This window comes from Polyergus mexicanus, unplaced genomic scaffold (genome assembly GCF_030449975.1).
Source record: "Polyergus mexicanus isolate NDT 795.1 unplaced genomic scaffold, iyPolMexi1.0 SCAF_1, whole genome shotgun sequence".
Lineage (NCBI taxonomy): Eukaryota > Metazoa > Arthropoda > Insecta > Hymenoptera > Formicidae > Polyergus > Polyergus mexicanus.
In genome coordinates, this window is record NW_027223321.1 from 5436162 (window position 1) to 5455538 (window position 19377).

The 19377-nt window shown below is 37.8% G+C and overlaps 1 protein-coding gene across 5 annotated transcripts in view; it reads right to left on the reverse strand.

Annotated features, from left to right (window-relative positions):
• The window catches only part of 14-3-3zeta (tyrosine 3-monooxygenase/tryptophan 5-monooxygenase activation protein zeta), a 49397-nt gene that overhangs the window by 17878 nt on the left and 12142 nt on the right, over positions 1–19377 (reverse strand). For 2 of the 5 annotated variants that reach the window (XM_070295777.1, XM_070295770.1), the window contains exons 1-2: positions 14853–14888; positions 11967–12045 (exon numbers count right to left, since the gene is read on the reverse strand). The exons of 1 other annotated variant lie outside the window; for it this stretch is intronic. In XM_070295777.1, the coding sequence (XP_070151878.1) occupies positions 11967–12045; positions 14853–14873 (100 nt within the window). In that variant the 5' untranslated portion in view covers positions 14874–14888. Of the gene's footprint in view, positions 1–5824; positions 6126–11966; positions 12046–14852; positions 14889–19377 lie in introns of those variants that run through there. 2 more of the 5 variants (XM_070295799.1, XM_070295794.1) reach the window with 2 other exon arrangements.

Sequence of the window (19377 nt, forward strand, 5' to 3'; positions counted from 1 at the left end):
TATTAAAGAATTACAAAAACTTTTTTCCATAATCATAAACGAAGCTTCTTCCTTAACATCGCTGTTCCTTTTTGACATTTACATTTACTCTGCTTAATTTTTTTTCTCCCTAAAAACGTATCATCTAAATATCGAGAGTTTACGAGAGATGTATTAATAATTCAAAATTATATATATTTTTACATTGATATTTTTTAATACAGGATCTCTCGAATCTACTGAAAAATTTAACTTTCCTATACAAAGACTAAAAACAGGTTACGCTATTATTATATCAGATATTCCGCGAAATCCAATGACGCAATTTCCACAAGAATGCAGAAGAATCTCAACGGATGTTTGTTTGCAACGAGAGAGCGATACGAAGAATCGAGCTGTCTTGGTGTCAAAGTAATGCGATTATGTTCGCGATGACTAACGAGTCAAAGTGCAATTTTACCCAATCAAATGTGACAAATTGTAAGAACATTTCTTCCTCAGTGAATCGGATAATTGTCGTCAAGGATGGAAGAGTCGAGGAATGCCGGAAGTAATGCCCGGCCATGTCACCTGTTGTACGAGACGGAGGGGGAGAAACACGCGATAATAATTCGTCGATTGCTATCACGCGTGCAATTTTACCGTAATTTTTTTTTCGCAACAATACTCGCGCTGCGAGAAATTTCTGTGCGTGAAAAAATGGCGAAATTCCTCGGCGATGATTTACTTTTGCACGTGTATCATCTGTCAAATAATTGTATAAATGTCAACGTTCACAAAAAAAAAAAATCAATTACGAATTTCTAATATTATAAAATTGAAATTTCGAGTCTTTGACTGAAAAATTCTAAAATATGTGATTTCTATAAATCATATTGTCACGATTTAAGCCCACGCAGGAAACTCTTCGAAAAATCGTTTCATCTCGATGTCTGGTGATCCCCATAAATCCCGTTTGCGAATCCCCGGTACCGTAATAAATTCACGATTGCCAATAAATTTGAATTAACACCGACCGTTATCTACGCTCCGTACTTAAGTATGCGGAAGAGTCTTTTATAAAATGAATGAGACAAAAGAATTTCATATCACGAACGATGAAAAGATCCGAGATCTGGTTTCATTAATACACTTCCGGTTCGCGACATTCGCCGCTTTCTCGAGATGCACTCGAACAAGGGGCAATGGCATTCCGCAAGTATCTGGATTTCCTAAGGTAATGCGCGAATTCGAATCGGGGAAAAAAAAAAAAAAAAAATTAATTCCAAGGTAATTTCCCATATTTATATTGTACAAGTAAATTTTATGAATCAAAATAGTCATTTTCCTATTTAAAAGTAAATCTCCCATCAGTGAGGCAATTATGAAGAATCGCGATTTATTGAGAAAAGAATACACAAGTGAAAGATAACTTTGTAGATGCGCAATCAAGGTAAGAGAACTGCAAATTACCCATGAGAACGCGACGAGTAAATTACATACATATAAAGATGCGTACAGGATATGTAAGGCACGCGGTTTCTCCCGAGAGGTAAACGATCTCGCGATACCGTAGCCGACATCTTTAACTTTCAATCTATTTCATACGACATTCCGCGATATTCCTAGACCGATAAATCATGCATATCGAACAGCGACAATAAATATCAACCGTTGGAAAGCCGGAAGACAAAGCGAAACGCGCGAAAATATTCGGACGGAAATTATTGAGCGTGCGGGTAGATAGGTAGATGCATTCGACGTCCTATATTTAATCGCGCGCGATCCATCCTGGTTTCAGTGAGTTTAGCAGACGACGACGACGACGACGACGACTTTGCCGGGTCTACGAAACGACGAGAACGAGCTTCGCCGTCGAAATATTTCTGGCGCGTAGAGAACTCTCGGGAAGGGAACGCATCTCGACTTGCGCGCGCGAGCGCGAAGTTGCTCCAATTCCCACCAAGATTATCCTGAGATCGCTTCGAGGACGATAATATCAGATCCTTATCGAAATTATCGGGTGTTTCGAAAAATAGCGAGTTGTTTCCGAAAAAAATTAATCTCGCTAAAATAAATCTTTCTTTCAGATTGTATACATATATTTATCTCGCGTTAAATTATTTATTTATTTATTTATAAACAGAAAAGAGGTCCCTTTAATAATAATAATAATAAAAAAAAATGTAATTATGATTTCAACATCAAGAGAAAAATTCAGAATAAGATGCGGAGGAAATAAATAAGAAGAGACAGATATAACAAGACAGAAAAAAATACATAAAGAAAAAAAAGAGAGAAAAATCTAAAAAAAAAAAGGCAAAGAAATAACGATCGTTTATGTTGAATCATTATTAACGGCTGGTAATTATTAGGTGTACAACTTTGCTTCCGCCGTTTTCCTATAGATGGCTTTAGCGGTAAGTAGCGATCGAAATAAATAGATCATAGACGTCATGCGATAAACTTGGGCATCTGTCAACATAACCCCATAGAAACATTAGTCGATTTGTGTCCGCATCATAAAGTTTATTCTCGATTGTAAATGTCTTCTCGTCGTTTGCGGGAGGTTTTAATTTTCCGCTTCAATATGAAGAAATCTGCGGCTGAGGCTCATCGAATGCTCTCAAATACTTATGGTGAAGCCGCTATTAGTGAAAGAACGTGTCGCGAGTGGTTTCAACGCTTCAAGAACGGTGATTTTTTCACGTCGAAGCGCGGCATAGCGGCGGAAGAGAGAAGGTTTTCGAAGATGCAGAATTGGAGGCATTACTTAATGAAGACTCGAGTCAAAGTCAAAAAGAATTGGCACGATCATTGGGAGTGGACAATACTTGGAATCATAAATGTATAACCAGTTTTTTACAATAAAGCCTCGAATTTCGGGAAAAAAAAACGGCGGAAGCAAAGTTGTACACCTAATACATGCTCTTTCTTTATAAAATGTTTGAAGAGAAAAGTAGCTTAAAAAGCTTAATTGTTAATTAAATCGTCCGAAAACTCTCCGTTAATTAATTCCGAGGGAATACAAATTTCGTCGATTGTTCTCGAAGTACTTCGAATTAACGTCGCAGTTTGACGCAGTACACGTTTTTCTATTCCGTCATCCTTCTGGTTAAATACATACGTGTTAGATCGATACTCGATCCTGAAAGTAAATGCACTTTTCCCATTCCGCCTCGACACGGGAAGAATGCGGCTGGCGTCACGCGTGGGTAATCGACGCTTTTGCAAGCTTTCATGAATGCCCGCAGCCTGGCAACGAGGCTGAGACTCAAGAGTAAATCGTCATTGCCACACTCACGCGATAGAGGCCGCGATTCATTATTATCAAACGACCACGTCGTAAATTACCTATCACTCGACGAAAATATTGATAGAAATATTCAGATAAATGTTAAAGGTAATATTTTTTTTTTTAAATATAAAATAAATTAAAGAATATTTAATATACATTGATCAAATATTTACTCTTAGATGAGAGCAATTTTTAAATAATATATCAACTAGAGTTAATTAAATTATAATCTTGTGATCCTTTTATTCTTCATTTGTGGAAATTATTTTTAATATATCGTATCTCAAAAAAATATTCAAAAATACTCGTTAATTGTGTTAAGATCAATTCTAGCAATTAGTCAAAATTTCTCGTTAAAATTAAGAAATTTCTGGGACATTCCATATTCGTCTCCAATGATTTACATTGACGAACAGCGCAGCGTCTAATCGGAAATGCAGTTAAGATAACTGGAAAATCATCATTATTTGAAGTAAAACTTAGGTGTCGTTCACCCTACCTTATAAGCGTATATGCGTTTCCCATTGATAAAAATATATATTACAAAAAATGGTAATATAAAGCAATATTATTCAATAATAAATGGCATTTATGTACGAGTAATTGAATTATCTATAATACCAGAAAAACGATTAATTCTGGAAGATTTGCTCGAAATTTTATCGGTGTTCCGTCGTTTAAATATATAATAAACGAATTGTCGATCAATCGCCACGGTTCAAGTTCAAGGATCGATAAGCCGCGATTTTTTTGACCAACGCAAAACGATCGGAGAATATTGCGACTTTGGTAAAAACTTTTCAGCTTTACGTAAATAAGCGCAGAGCTTATCAGCCGAGTGACGCGATATAGGTGTAGATAAACGGTAACTGATAAAATTAATATCTATACCCGTGCACCCGAGGCACTTATTGTACATATTTATTATTTAACGGACGTTGTGAGGAAAAGAAATGAATTTTTTTTATAACTTCCCTTCCCTGAAAAGTATTGTCTCGCGCCCACGATCAATAATATCGATTGTCGTTGACATCGAAAGGAGAGATTATTAAAAGTGCAGAGATTATTGAAAGATTAAAATTCTTCGATCCTCTTTCTAAAAATTCTCCGTCGATATCGATCGTCGTTACTTGTCGCTAATTAATATCAGTCACGTGAAATAGAGACACGAGAGAAAAATAACACACATTGAACTGCTACTATAAATACAGCCTAAGAATACCAACACTTCACATTTAACGAGATTTCAAGGCTACCGATCGATCGACGCGTATGATCTACGCGTTAGTCTCGATAAGAATACGAAGGTGAACAATTAATAATTGCTCATATTTGTAATTATGATAATAGATGGGGATCGACGCGTCGAAAAAGAGCAAGAGATGAAGGATCTCGTATAAAATTAAAATAATAAATACAGAATGTATTGGAAACTATTGCGCGTTGTTTACGAGATGCTTTTGTTGTCTCGCGAATAAGAATCAAACTGAAATTTATTATTAAAAAAAAATTAGAAAATTCGCGTATAAATTACGATTAATTTATTTCGAGAATTAAATAACGTGACAGGATAAGAGATTTCTTTCTTCGATTTCTGAATAAATTTAAATGTGATTTTAGTCTACTTGTCAAAATACACTCGACGACAGACGAGAAAGTAACGACTCCTCAAAAATCCCCGCTGTTGTTTATAAAAAAAAAAAAAAAAAAATCTTTTGTAACATCTCTACGATGATAATAGGATAACCCCATGGGAGAGTTTACACCCATTCTCGAGTTTCGCAGAAAGACGTATTTTAATCACGCGAGGTAAAAAATTTCTCGCGCGAGGCGGGGCTCTATCGCGAACGAAGGTCACTCGAGATACTCGGAGTCGCGAAACGGACGGAGGACAATCATTCGTCGCGTCGTGTGTCGTGCCAATTTGAGGTTATAGCCGCGCACGAGCCAGCCGACGAAAGAACGGCCGCCTTCGAAGGAGGGAGGAAGAGCCCAGCCGCGATAAGCGCCGGGCGGCGCTACTTTCACGGAGCGAGAGCGAAATTCCGCGGCGGCGACACGCCTCGTCGACGATTATCGTCTCGCCAATGACGATCGATCGAGATCGGGGAATTAGCCCGTGCGATGGAACGAGATATATCGACGTGGGATCGATGCGTCGCGCGGCTCGAACACAGGAAACGCGAGCTCCCCCGATTATCTATTACGCGTCAATGCGGAGATATATGGATACGCGGAACGCGTGACCGTCGTTCCACGCCGCGGAGATCGATAACCGGCTGTCGCTCGTTCCTCGCTCGGCGCATTCCCGCGAGAGCGATGATAAGGGACCGAGCGAGAACGAGCGAGAACGATCGAGAAACGGCAGCGACCGCCGGCGGCGAGTCGGTTACACAGGAAGTGCGTAGAAATGGCCCCGATCGACCTGCGCGTTATAGCGTGCGGTCGAGAGGGAGCGAGCGAGAAACGTAGACGCGCGCACATACACGGAGAGAAAGAGAAAGAAAGAGAGAGGGGGGGGGGGGGGGGGAGGAATGAGCGACGTAGAATCGAAATGTTCGCACTTACCTACGGTTTATTATAGTCCTTTGTACAATAAATAGTTAAGTAAAGTACACGATCCGCGTGGATCCGTGCACCGGCTCCGACGAGGCGAGCGCGCGCGCGCGGAGAGGGACGGGCCGAGATTAGAACTTGCGTGCCGCGACGATGACAGCTGATGAGGGCTGCGATATCCGCGGCGCGAACGAACGAGATTGGAACGCGAGCGAAAAAACTAAAACGCCGGTTCCCCCTTTATTTCTCGGTCACACTCGCTGTTACGATACCGCACATCACTCGGCGACCACTCCTGCACGACTGAGCGCCGGTAACGCCGCCCGCGGTGGGGAAACTCGGTACGCCTCGTGCCGGGGCTCGGCCGTGATCGGCCGCGCTCGGCGATCTCCGTCGCGCCTCGTGCCCGAGCCGAAGTTATTGATCGGCGCTCGCGGCGGCCCCGGCATGGCGGACGACGAGGTTGGGCGGGTGGGGCAGCGGCATGGCCGTGTCCCCGGGACCGACGTGCCGCGGCGCACCACGCGGCGACGACGACGACGACGACGACAACGTCGTCGTGACGACTCTCGCATCTCTTTCCTTCCCTCTCCCTCTCGCTCTTTCGATCGTTCGACTCGCCTGTCTCTCTCTCTCTCTCTTGCGCGCTTCCTTCGTTGTCGCAACTATTCATCTTGTCTATCTCGCGCCTTGTCTCCCTTTCTCTTTCTCTCTCGCATGCGCGCGCGCGTTAAATGTCTGTCATTGTGTCTCCGTCTATCTCCCTGTCATGCTACTTCGATTCCTCACGAGTACCGCGTAATTTCATGCGAAAATTAACCTGCAAGGAGCCCTCGCTCTTTTTGTTCGCCGTCTCTCTCGGCGCCGTTCTTCTCGTTCCCGATGACTTTCCGCGGCTAATCGCATCAACGACACGTCACGATTATCTTGGGAAATTGTCAAAATTCTGAGATTAAATTTTATAGCGGCAATTTTTTTATAAATTTTTCGAAAAATATGTAATTGAAAATATATGATAAGAGAAATGATCTCGCGTAATTCGCGATTTAAATTATCTATGACATACGTAAATCCATGAGGCTTACGGAAATATGCGTGGTCGTAAGTTATGCAGGGTGCTCGATATATAGCGCGGACGAAGAAGACATTTTTCTATTTGAGGAGCGAAGGAATGTTCGGTCGGCGTCTAAAATAAATGCTAGTTGGGTGGGTCTGAGAGATCACCAGATTAACATAAAGGCCCTTTCGTTCCTCTCGCGATCGTTGAACCGTACCTTTAATTTTTTTTCACGATAATTCAAAAGGATCCCAAAAACGGGATTTTTCGCCGACGTCAACGACTCGCGTCTGGAATAAAATTCGTAAGAAAAGCAGGATATTAAGAATTTTTTCGCTTTTACTGCGCTATCGCGACGTGACGTGGAATGTCTGAGGAGATAATAATGTGCGTCTCCGATTTAATCGACGTTCGAAAATTAAGCACGTGTGAATGGAAATATTTAATTTGCAGACACTATGATTCATGACGTCCAGTCATGGATATATGAACGTTATGATTCACAATGTTAAGTCAAGGATAGCTAAATCGAAATATCTGTAAGTCCAAGGATATGAGATAAGTCTGTGAATTTAAGAAATTTAAGGTCGTGTGAATATACATTCATTTAACCTCGTGCTTTCATGTTAGATATATAGCTGTCGCCTTTCAAATTCGACATGTCTCTAATTATAAATATAATGTTTGTCATTAACATCAGCTGAGAAAATCCATTTGATATACATTCGAAATACAAATTCGAGCTTAAGCATGCGTTGAAAGTCTGAATCCAGCAGGATGTCTATATTTAAATTCTGTAAAAAAATTTTCTAAAGATGTCCCAATCTTCCAGGTATTTTTGTTCAAAATTCCGGATAAAATCCAGGTAAAAAGAATATTTACAAACATTTTTGCTGCAATTTTCTAAAATAACTCTTTTTGTTGTACGCGTTTTCTGATGCTTTTCACACACACACACACATTCGTACGAAATAAAACACAAATCCATTTAAGTTTCAAGTGCTAGATTTACAAATGTATTGGGGGGGGGGGAGGGGGAATAAAAAAAATACTGAATAGCTTTCGTTAAAACAAAATTTTTTAACTTGCATAATATTTTCATTTTTTTATCACTAAAAATTAAATTTAAAAATCTATACTGCATATTCAATATTTCATTAAGACATTAAATATATAAACAGAGATAGATATATATATATATATATTTATTATATATATTTTTCTATTATACTGGGTGGCCCATTTTAATTCTTCCAGTCGAATATCTCAAAAACCAAGCCCGGAAGAGAAAAATGTTTCAGACAAAAGTTGTGTGGCTTCAAGGGGGCCATAAGATGGTGACAATGATTTGACCTTGGAAAATCATTTGAAGGTCATGTGAAGGTTAACTTTAAAATCTTAAATGGAAACCCCTATTTTTTATTTAGTATTCTTGTAGCTGACATCGAGAGCTTTCCAAAACACTATAATAAAGTATTTTTTTATTAAGTACTTTTTGAGTTATTTTAATCTGACATATTTTGATATAAAAAATAAAATATCTCGTAAAATATTCAGTTTTTGATAATCTTACCGTAATACTTATATGTACAGAATAATAAGACAAATTAATTAGTGCCAAAAAAAAAAAACAAATAATTGTTTTAAAAAATACATTGTAAATAATTTTCTTAAAAACAATTTTTTTTTTATATTCTAATTGATTTGTCTCATTACTCTGTACATAGAAGTATTACGGTAAGATTATCAAAAACTAAATATTTTACGAGATATTTTATTTTTTATATCAAAATATGTCAGATTAAAATATAAAATAACTCAAAAAGTACTTAATGAAAAAATACTTTATTATAGTGTTTTGGAAAGCCCTCGATGTCAGCTACAAGAATACTAAATAAAAAATGGGGATATCCATTTAAGATTTTAAACTTGACCTTCACATGATCTTCAAATGATTTTCCAAGGTCAAATCATTGTCGCCATCTTATGGCCCCCTTGAAACCACACAACTTTTGTCTGAAACATTTTTCTCTTCCGGGCTTGGTTTTTGAGATATTCGACTGAATGGATTAAAATGGGCCACCCAGTATATAAATATATATAATGTATAATATATTTAAACGCACACATAATTTACAATTTGGTTCATTGGCGGATTGCGGAGAGTATAAAAGGAAATAAAAATAAAAAAAAAACCCAATCAAATTCCATAAAAATTCCCTCATTTCTCTAGGTATAATACAAAAAAATTCTCTGAGAACGCCAAGTTTTCTATATTTTTCCAGGAAGTAGTTTCCATTCTCTCTCCTTTTATAAAATCCCCTAATGTTCAACGTGTTTATATAACCTTTATTTATTACATATACGTATATTATTATTTTTTTCGCTTTTCTGTTATATCTAATTTCAAGAACATCTCCAACGCAGTCTCTCTCCTCTCTTTATAGCTAATATTATTAATTATAACGTAAAATTATGTTATTATTATTTACAATTTACGAACTTTGTGTTAGTGCTATTGTATTAAGAGCGCCACTTATAATTTTCTATTTACAGGTAATTAGGTTTTAGAATATATTGCTTTTATCATTGCTTTGTGTCTAGAAATTCTGTTTTGTAACTCTCGCCTCTATATTTAATGATACGGGAGCGTTGGATGTGAGCAGGCATATATTTACGCGCCGAAAGATATTCGCGTTTCCAAAAAATATTTTATCAATTTTTTCTGAAAATTGCATATCTCTCTCGCGCGCGAGTGTCGAGTTAAATAACGATTTTATTTATCGAAACGCGAGCATATATCGCGTTTATTCATAAATTTATATCAATATTCTGATCCCGTGCAAAAATTTATTTGCGCGCATCCTCTGAAATATATAGAAATCGTTAATTAAAACTTATAGCGTCAGTTCGTAGCTTTAATTATTTAAGTAACGATATTCAAGCCTACTCGACAAGTTTACGCTTTTCGAAAATTTTCGTATAAATTCGCAAGTAAATTTTGTTTATTTGAAAAGAAAGCGTTTTGTATTTACTCTTTATAGTTTTTAATTCCTTTCAATTTATAATCTTCTTAATGCAATTTAGCAATACTACGTCATGAAATATAGGTGCTGGGGTCAACGTGCTTATCTCGTGAAGGAGACTCCACAGGGGTGTCCTTTGTCACTTTGAGTCAGCGAGATGTTTTCTCTAATCTCTAATTTCGAAGTTCTATCCGTAAAAGATAATTTTCCCGTGTGTAAGCGAGACAATTAATATTTCATTTTTGCTCTACGAGCGATCAACCGACTATTTTTAAAGGATCCACCCGGTCGTAGCGATCAGTGATCGTAACGCAAGATATCTCGCATGCGAGAACGATTTGGCTGTGGGCGATGACAGAGTCATCGGGGCTTGAAGCGAAAAAAGGATAATGAGGAACGATGGAGGGAGCGAATGAGGTGAAAGCGAGGGTGACACGGGGTGAGGGATAGAAAGGGCAGGGAAACAAGGGAAAGCACGACGGGGTGAGAAATGGCGAGACGCAGATCTACGCGAGGTCGCGAGGGAAGCGGCAAAAGACGAGGGGGGTTGGGCAAAATGAGCGGGGGGAAGAGGGATGAGCGACGGTCGGAGGTTGCCGAGGTTGAAATGAAATATTGATCTGCGGAGGCGCGCGCAACCCCTGCAACCGACCCGCCCTTGTATCCACCATTTTCCGCCGATATAACTCGCCGTTGTGAGGGCCGCTGAAATTTTTGACGATTACACGAGAATATCGAATAATTTTCTCGCTCCTCCATTCTCGATCATTAATGACAATTAATTAAGGACAAGAAAAAATCGACGAAGAGAGGCCAAAAGGATGATAAAAATTTGTGATTGAAAATTTAAATTGAATATAAAAAATTTTGTGCGACCTGTTGCGAATACAACGTACATATTATTCGTTTGTGGAAATCTAGATCGATTCTGAAATATCTTATATTATTTAAAATTCCAACATGTGCGTATGACAGGTAATCGTTGAGATTTAATTCTTGTCGATTTCAGCACGATTAGTTTTGATTTAATTTCCATTAATTCTCTACTGTCTTTCTCAATTATCCAATCATTTATCAAAAAGTTTAGTATTAAATGCACGGCTTAAAAAATTTTGTCGCGCAATGATAAATCGACTCTTACAAAATTACATGACATTGCAGATGCGCGCCCTAATTTTTTGAACATGCGCTTTTAATGTGCAACTAATAAAGATCTCAAGTTAAAGGTCAAACGAAGGTACGCCTGATGACAAGTGAAACAGAAATCTACAAAGAACGAGACACAATATATTGACTTTTGCGATAAACAAAAATAAAAAAAAAATCCTCGTCGCACAACGGCGATTATTAATGGTAATTTTTACCAGAACGATTGTCATCCTGACGAATATATCTGTCAACATGACGCGAAAAATGCACGAAGCGAGTATATACAAATCGAGATCCCTGTCAATCGTTACGTCTGTAACAATATATTTGCGGATGAACCGAAAGGTAGTCGAATACCGTTAAAAAGATTTTGATTTGATGAATTTGACAAACAGATATTGAAATTTTCTCTCTACTCGATTTACAATAATTTAATACAGAATTTCTGTTCACAAACTCGCGGCGTGAACAGATGTGTAAAATTCGCACATCTTTGGCTTTTATATTTCAACGCTTATTTCAAACGCGCTAGATTTCGCGAGATCCCGGAAATCACGAGTTTCCTTGTTGTTCGACGCAATATAAATTCGTAGGATGCTCCGGGGATCGAAGACAGATCCTCGCGTTCGAAGGCTCGTTTATATCGTCCGTTTCCGCGCGCAGACGCGTTTATATCAATATCGGACGGTAAATCTCCGCGGATAAGTATACCTATCGAGGGGAGAGGGAAAAAAAAAAAAAAAAAAAAACACCAGGGTGGCCTACCTGAAAAAGCTATCCGCCGTGTGGAATAGCGTGCGCTCGCTCGCGTTTGTATGTATATATGTAACGCGTTCGTGTGCGAGAACGAGCGAGAGGAAACTTGCGAAGGTATTGGCGGCATGTCGGCTAAAGAAAATCGATAAAGGGCGGTTTTACGAACCAATTTCTGCGGCAGTAAGTACCGGTGTCACCTTTGACGACGTCGACAATGGCGATGGTGACGGTAATGGTCGACTTACCTGCAAAAAGAAATAAAAAGAACGATGAGTTTGGGTATAAATCAAGCCTGACCGCAGCGTTCGCGCGAGATTCCTCCCTTCCTCTCCTCCCTCCCCCCTCCCCTTCATCATCATCTATCATCCACTATAATCTCTCTATTGTGGCGCAATATTCTTTCGACGTTTGGGCGTCGGTAGTTAAATTTTTAATATTGAAAAATATAAATTTTACGCGCTAGTTACGCGATTCTCTATCCGTTATCCACGTTTATCAAGTTATTGGCGATTATTAAAAAAAAAAATGCAATCGCTAAGATTTTTTTTTTTTTTTTTTTTTTTTTTTTTTTTTTTTTTGCGCGAGTAAAGCCTTTGGAGAGAAAATTTCTTGGCAACGCGAAGCTTCATCCGCGTGAATTTGATAATTTAACGAATGTTCGAAAAGGATTCGTGTATCTCGTTCGACATTCAATGAAAATTCTCGATGTCGATCGTTGTGAGCGAGCCTTCAACGTTCCACTCGTAGTACACAGTCGTATACACTAGGTTAGTAACAAATAGATCAATATTGGCACGCGGTTTGCGTGTGACGCATATGAACTCATTTCCGCCGAGTTATCGTCGATCTGCGGAATATTTTCGAAGGATGTATTATAGGTGTTCACTTTGATCGAGAAATTTGAAAGAGAATCTCTCGATTCGCAGATGCCAGACACAAAGATAACTCTCTTTCAATTTTGCAATACAGGGTGGTATTTATCGAAATCCTATAAAAAAAATTTCCCTGAAAATTCCCTGATCCTCCAGATATTTCGATTCAAAATCCCATACGAAGGAACAATACAAAGCGCCTCTTATAAGTTCGAAAAGCTAGATTTACAAGATGCATTGAAAATAAAACTAAATAGCTTTCGATAGGATAAAATTTTTTAACTTTACAACATTTTAACTTTTCGTCGCTAAAAATTTAAATAAGGAATATGTATTGCATATTTAATATTTTGTCAAGACCATTGAATATATATGTAATAAAGAGAAAGATATATAATTGTAATATATTTTAAACACATATTTCAATATATAATATGGCTTATTGGCGGATTGTCTACTGCTTACAGTATAAAATTATCAAAGAGAGAATTTTTTATAAAAAACTCCCCGAGTCCCAAAACAAAATTCCATGATAAGTCCTCGATGTTTACAGGTATAAACAAATTTCCTGAGAATTCCACGTTTTCCACGTTTTTCCAGGAAATAAACACTCTGTATAACAGACCATATTTAAAAAATAAAATACTTGCTGATTCTCGTATGACAGTTGCACGTGTCTCGATTGAGCGCGCGCTTATTCGTGCCTCTCGGAACGAGATCGATGGGGTAGCGATACTAAATGGGACACGGGGGGGGGGGATCCTGTCTTTCCCTTTTTGCCCCTTTTTTATCCACGACCCGTCGACCGCAGATAAGCCGCGCGTGTTTGTTTTTAATTGGCAAGCGGTCGCGAGTCGCCCGGTTGCCGGACGGGCCGATTCGCGCCGAAGAGCCGGGACGAATGCGCTTTTCTCGCAAGGCTGCGATGCGAAACCGAGGACGATATTTGCCGTGTTGTTGTCGCTTTAACGTGCGACACTGACCTTGCCCATACTAGGGACCGGAATTCATTCGTCTGCGGAATTATTCCGGCGAGTAACGATGCACACACGTCGATAACAGTCGCGATTCGAATTGTCGTCGTCGTCGTTGTAAATAAAATCGACGTCATCTCGTTCCCGATTGCGCAATGTATAAACGATCACATAATACGCATATACCGGGTAAGATCGAGATTAAATCGCGCAATTTTATTCTTCATTCCTAGTCGTACATAATAACGTTGCTTTTAGCCTAGCGTCGTTGGATTTATGTCACGTTGCTCGAAATAAACAACGTCACCTCTTACGCGTTCTATTTTTCTCCGACTTCGACCTACGTGTTTCTTATCCTTTTTCGAAATGTCATGTTCAGGATAAACCTTCTCGTCATAATAATATCGTCAGGATACTATCAGAGTATCCATATCCAGATTAAAACTTATTTTCAATCAACTCTATCAACTCGCTTTTAGTTATTAAAAAAAAAAAAAAAAAAAAAAAAAAAAAAAAAAAAAACTAGTCGATTGAACAGTTACTTTTAGAATTATTAAAAGCTACGGCGCTGTATTTTTAATCAAGTCGTTCATGCTAGTAGACGTAAAAAATCGGTTGAACTTTATCCAGTATGGAGGGAAAAAAAAAAAAAAAAAGACATTTCAAACAAGTCTGTACATTCGTATACGAGACACGCTGTAACCGATAATTAAATTTCTAAAAGTACACAAGAGAATAACATGGTCTATTTATTGCAATCTACATAATGTTAGGCGATAAAAATCCTTCCTGGCTTATAGGCGAGCGAGGTGACTGAGACTTCGCCACTCGCATGCAAATTACATTGATATAAAAGAATCTCTATCGCATTATCATCAGTCATCAATTTCGGAACAAGTGCAATAGAACGAAACGAAAAAAGATACAAGAGAAAAAGACAAATAAAATAGGGAGTACGCTATTCGAATTTTAAAAAAAAGCTGAGATCAAAATAAATTAAAATTAGAGTAGGGGAAATTTAAAATAAAGAACGATAGAATTGTGTGAAAAGATGATGAGGAGGAACGGAACGTACATTCGCGTATTTTTCACGCGAGAGGGCTGTCTAAAAAATCGATGCGAGCCATTTATAATCTCGAAAATCGATTTCGCCAAATTTCAATCTCGAGAATGGCGGCGTATACCCGATTAAAAAGTTGAGCCAACCGTGCATTGGCTGGTGTGCATGTAACAACGAGAACGGCTGGTCGGAGACTTGGAAAGCGACGTCGATCGATATTATATCGTCCGTCAGAGCGTCGAAAATACTAAAAAAGCGGCCAGAAAAATGCGAACATCTCTCGAACAACAACGACTCGGCCAAACACGACGTCGTCGCCGTCAGGTCAGGTCGATCCGAGCCGTCACGAGCAACAGCAACGGCGATGACTGGCGGCGACAGCAACTGCAAGCAGCAATGTAAATCGATAATTGCAAATGCATTAAAACTACATCGCACGACGTGCACACCAAGTGAGTTGGGTTATCGCGATCTTTGTGTAGAATGGAAAAATGCCGACTAATCGGAAACTCGTTGACCTCATTGAGTCGTTCTTTTCTACAGAACGCTCGATAACAGTTGGATTTAAAGATATATTCTCGTCCAATAGCGAAATGATTCATTCTTGACAAGAGAATATCGGGATGCGCGAATAGTTTTCGAAATGTAATTAATATGTAATTAATTGATAAAGAATTTATTAATTTAAATTAATTACATATACTTCGAAAGACGCAAATAAAGATAATAAAACTACATTCTTCAATCTCAGAGATTAATTTAATTTCAATAGGATGTTAATGAATATTATTTATATCCCTTCATACTGCTAATTGTTTCTTTTTAACGTAGAATTTATTTTAAGTAAGAGAAAAATGATGGCATCTGTATAAGATTTTTTTTACGCTATATCTCTTTATTCATGCATATTTAATCCATAATTTTACTTAACTGGTTTACGCAAACTGTCTCTAAAATATACAGGAAGAAATGCTGTCACGCATATCAATATATGTCCTTAATCAATAAATACTTAATTTGCCAAATTGAAATATAGATTGATGCTTCTCGATATGTGTTTTTCTTTAATTGATCTGTGAATGATATCCGCTTAAAATGAACGAGAACCTTATCTTCTTTCTTTCTCTTCGCGAGCTGCTGTATAATTTTAACGTCCATTGACGTTCTATTTATACAGTGTTTAAAAATTTCCGTTCAATTAAAATGACCATTTTTTAAATTAAATATTTTATTTTATTTTGTTTTTTAATTTTAGCTTTAACGAAATATTTAAGTAAAATATGACATGTTAAATCTAACATGACGTATATTTCATTTAAATACTTAAATATTTTAATTTAAAAAAATGATAATTAGTTGAACGGATTGAGTCAAGTCAACTTGTTCGTACAAAAGTACGCTTTTGTACTTTTGTACCTTCCTCGGGAAGGTACATGTATATTCGGGATTTTCTCCGATATAGTTCCGGGATTAGATTGGTCCAGATATTAGGGTGACGTGAAATCATCTACTCGAAATCGTCGTCGTTCGAGTGGAGCCACAGGTGGCACGGTACGCGTATAAACGGCATTGTGTACGTGTACACACGCAGCCACTTTAGCCCAAGGGCTTTCATCGTGCGAAACGAAGATCGAAAAAGAGACGAGGGTTAGCCCTTCTCTCTTTCTCCGGCCGACAAATTGCAATTAGTGCGTGTATACTTTATAATCCTCTCCTTTTTTTTTTCTCTCTGCTATTTTCTCAGACGTCAAGACGATACACGATTCAGGGAAACGATATTGAGATTTTAATTCAGTATCATGGAACTGACACTATTGCTGCAAAATGTTAAAAAGAAGAAACGATTAATTTTTCATTATTTCGAGAAATTGCATTGGGAAAAGAGTTGTTAACCTGATTAAATTCATTTAATTAATTATCATTTTTTTTTAATTGAAATATTTAAGTATTTAAGTCAAACGCGGCATATTAAATCTATAACGTGATGTATATTTGGATTTAAATACTTGAATATTTCAATTTAAAAAAATGTTGAATTAGTTGAAACAACTTTTTTTTCTCACTGTTCTCAGTGTGTTTGCAAAACAGAATCAACTAACGCAACAGTAATATCCTACGAAATGACTTGCGAATCCTAAATATCCCTGATATCTCGACAGTTTCATACGTACACACAGAAATACTTTCTCGAGTATGAGAAGCGACACCAATATGCACTCTCCGCGAACACAATGGACGCAAATCGCACAATGCTGAATATTCAAGCGCGAGCTGTAATATCGCTGACGTTATCTAAAGCCGTATCATCGCGCGAAACACAACCGAAATGGCTACGGATACATAAACGCTGGATTCCGCCAATGTTTCCCAGAGAGATAATATCTGTTACACTAATGCGTAAAAAAAAAAAAAAAAAAAAAAAAAAAAAAAAAAAAAAAAAAAAAAAAAAACACGCGATATCTTTATAAAAATAATAAATTATGCACTCGATTGTTTATTACAATTATTATTATATTTTTCGCACACACATTCATTTTTTTTTTAAATATTATTATTTCTAAATTTTAATAAGCAAATTGTCGTATAAAATTACGTATAAAAAAAATGATTATATTTTCTCATAGAATCTCTTTCTAATCTCTTGAAGATCTCATAATAATCTTATCAGAACTTATAATAATAATTTGTAGAGACAAAAATGTGCTATGCTATTTTTTTAAATAGATGACAATGCATTTTCTCTGGCAACTCGCATGAGTCAGCTGTTATCTAATGCGGCTGTTGCGTAGAGTCTACTCTATCATACTCTGCCATTCACAGTCGCTCGTCTCGTCTTTACTAGCGCTTCCGAGTTCCATTCAGACAGATCCGTACACGTGGATCCAATGAAAAATACGCGGGAGGGAAAAAAGAAATTGCGACGAGATTGATCAAAGATATTCTTTTATATGCTTAACGGACTCGCTTCCTTCGTTCATTAGCGAATTTATCGAAAATATTGTACGACGCGATATATGTATACTCGAGTATTCTTGGAATATATTTGAAAAATATTTATCCCGTATCATTGGAAATATTCCCTTTATTCGGTTTACATGAGAGACATATACCGTAAGAGATAGAGACATTTCTTCTTATCTCAGATAAGAAACGCGTGTTTGCATACTTTTAATATCTTCCAATTTCATGTGACATTCAAGTGACACCATCTGCGCGATAGAGAGGGTATAATGATAAAAATTATTTCTTTTTCTGAAACGTAGGGGATCATGGGAATTTTTATGTATTGTGTTGAGTAAAAAGTCATTGCGTATTTTTGCAACAGATCGCATTAGTTCAGTTTTGGCAGTACTAGAGTCATTCACACATATGTTTGTCATATATCGTTTAACAGCTGACGGTTTAAGCTTCATAAAAAAAAAAAAAAAAAAAAAAAAAAAAAAAAAAAAAAAAAAAAAAACAATTTGGTTGAGGTTTGGAGATTTTACAACAAGTTGAAGATGGAAGACCAAATTGTGCCTTTTCGCCATATTTTACTGTTTTACTTCCGTAAAGGGAAGAACGCGCGTCAAGCTTGTGAAAAATTGCGTAAAGTTTACGGTGACGATGCTCTACAAGAACGTCAGTGCCAAAACTGATTCAAGAAATTCCGCGCTGGTGATTTTGATCTCAAAGATGCTCCTCGGTCAGGAAGGCCCACCGAGGTTGATGACGACAAAATAAAGGCATTGATCAAGTCAAACCCACGTTACACGACACGAGATATTGCAGAAACATTGAAGATCAGTCAAAAAAGTGTTTACGTCCACCTAAAGAAGCTGGGATACGTAAGCAAGCTCGATATTGGGATTCTTCATGAACTCAAAAAAGTTCATTTGACAACGCGTATAAACATCTGCGATATGCTCATGAAACGTGAAGAAAACGATCCTTTTTTGAAACGAATGTGATAACTGGTGATGAGAAGTGGATTGTTTACAACAATGTGGAACGCAAACGGTCTTGGTCCCGACGTGATGATTCGCCACAAACGACTTCAAAAGCAGAACTTCATCAGAGGAAGGTTATGCTCTCAGTGTGGTGGGATTGGAAGGGTGTGGTGTTTTTTGAGCTCTTACCAAGGAACCGAACAATCAATTCGGATGTGTTCTGTCGGCAATTGGACAGTTTGAACGAATCTGTCATCCAGAAACGTCCGGAGCTCGTCAATCGTAAAGGAGTTGTGTTCCATCACGACCACACACATCTTTGGCGACCCGTCAAAAATTATTGGAGCTTGGATGGGATGTGTTGCCCCACCCAGCATACTCGCCTGACCTTGCGCCGTCAGACTTCCACTTGTTTCGCTCTCTTCAAAACTCCTTGCCTTGAATAACGTTAAATTCAGATGAGGCGGTAAATCAGCATCTTGTTCAGTTTTTCGCCAATAAAGACAGGTCCTTCTACGAACGGGGAATTATGAAGCTCACCGAAAGATGGCAAAAGGTCATCGAACAAAACGGAAAATATATCATTGATTGATCTTTGTTCTTTATATAAATAAATGACTTTGAGAAACATACAAAAAATACGCAATGACTTTTTACTCAACCCAATATAACGAATTGGGTTTTTTCGTAATCGTCCATACCCGCGGGATCCCATAATATATCTCGATGTTCGAGGTGAATT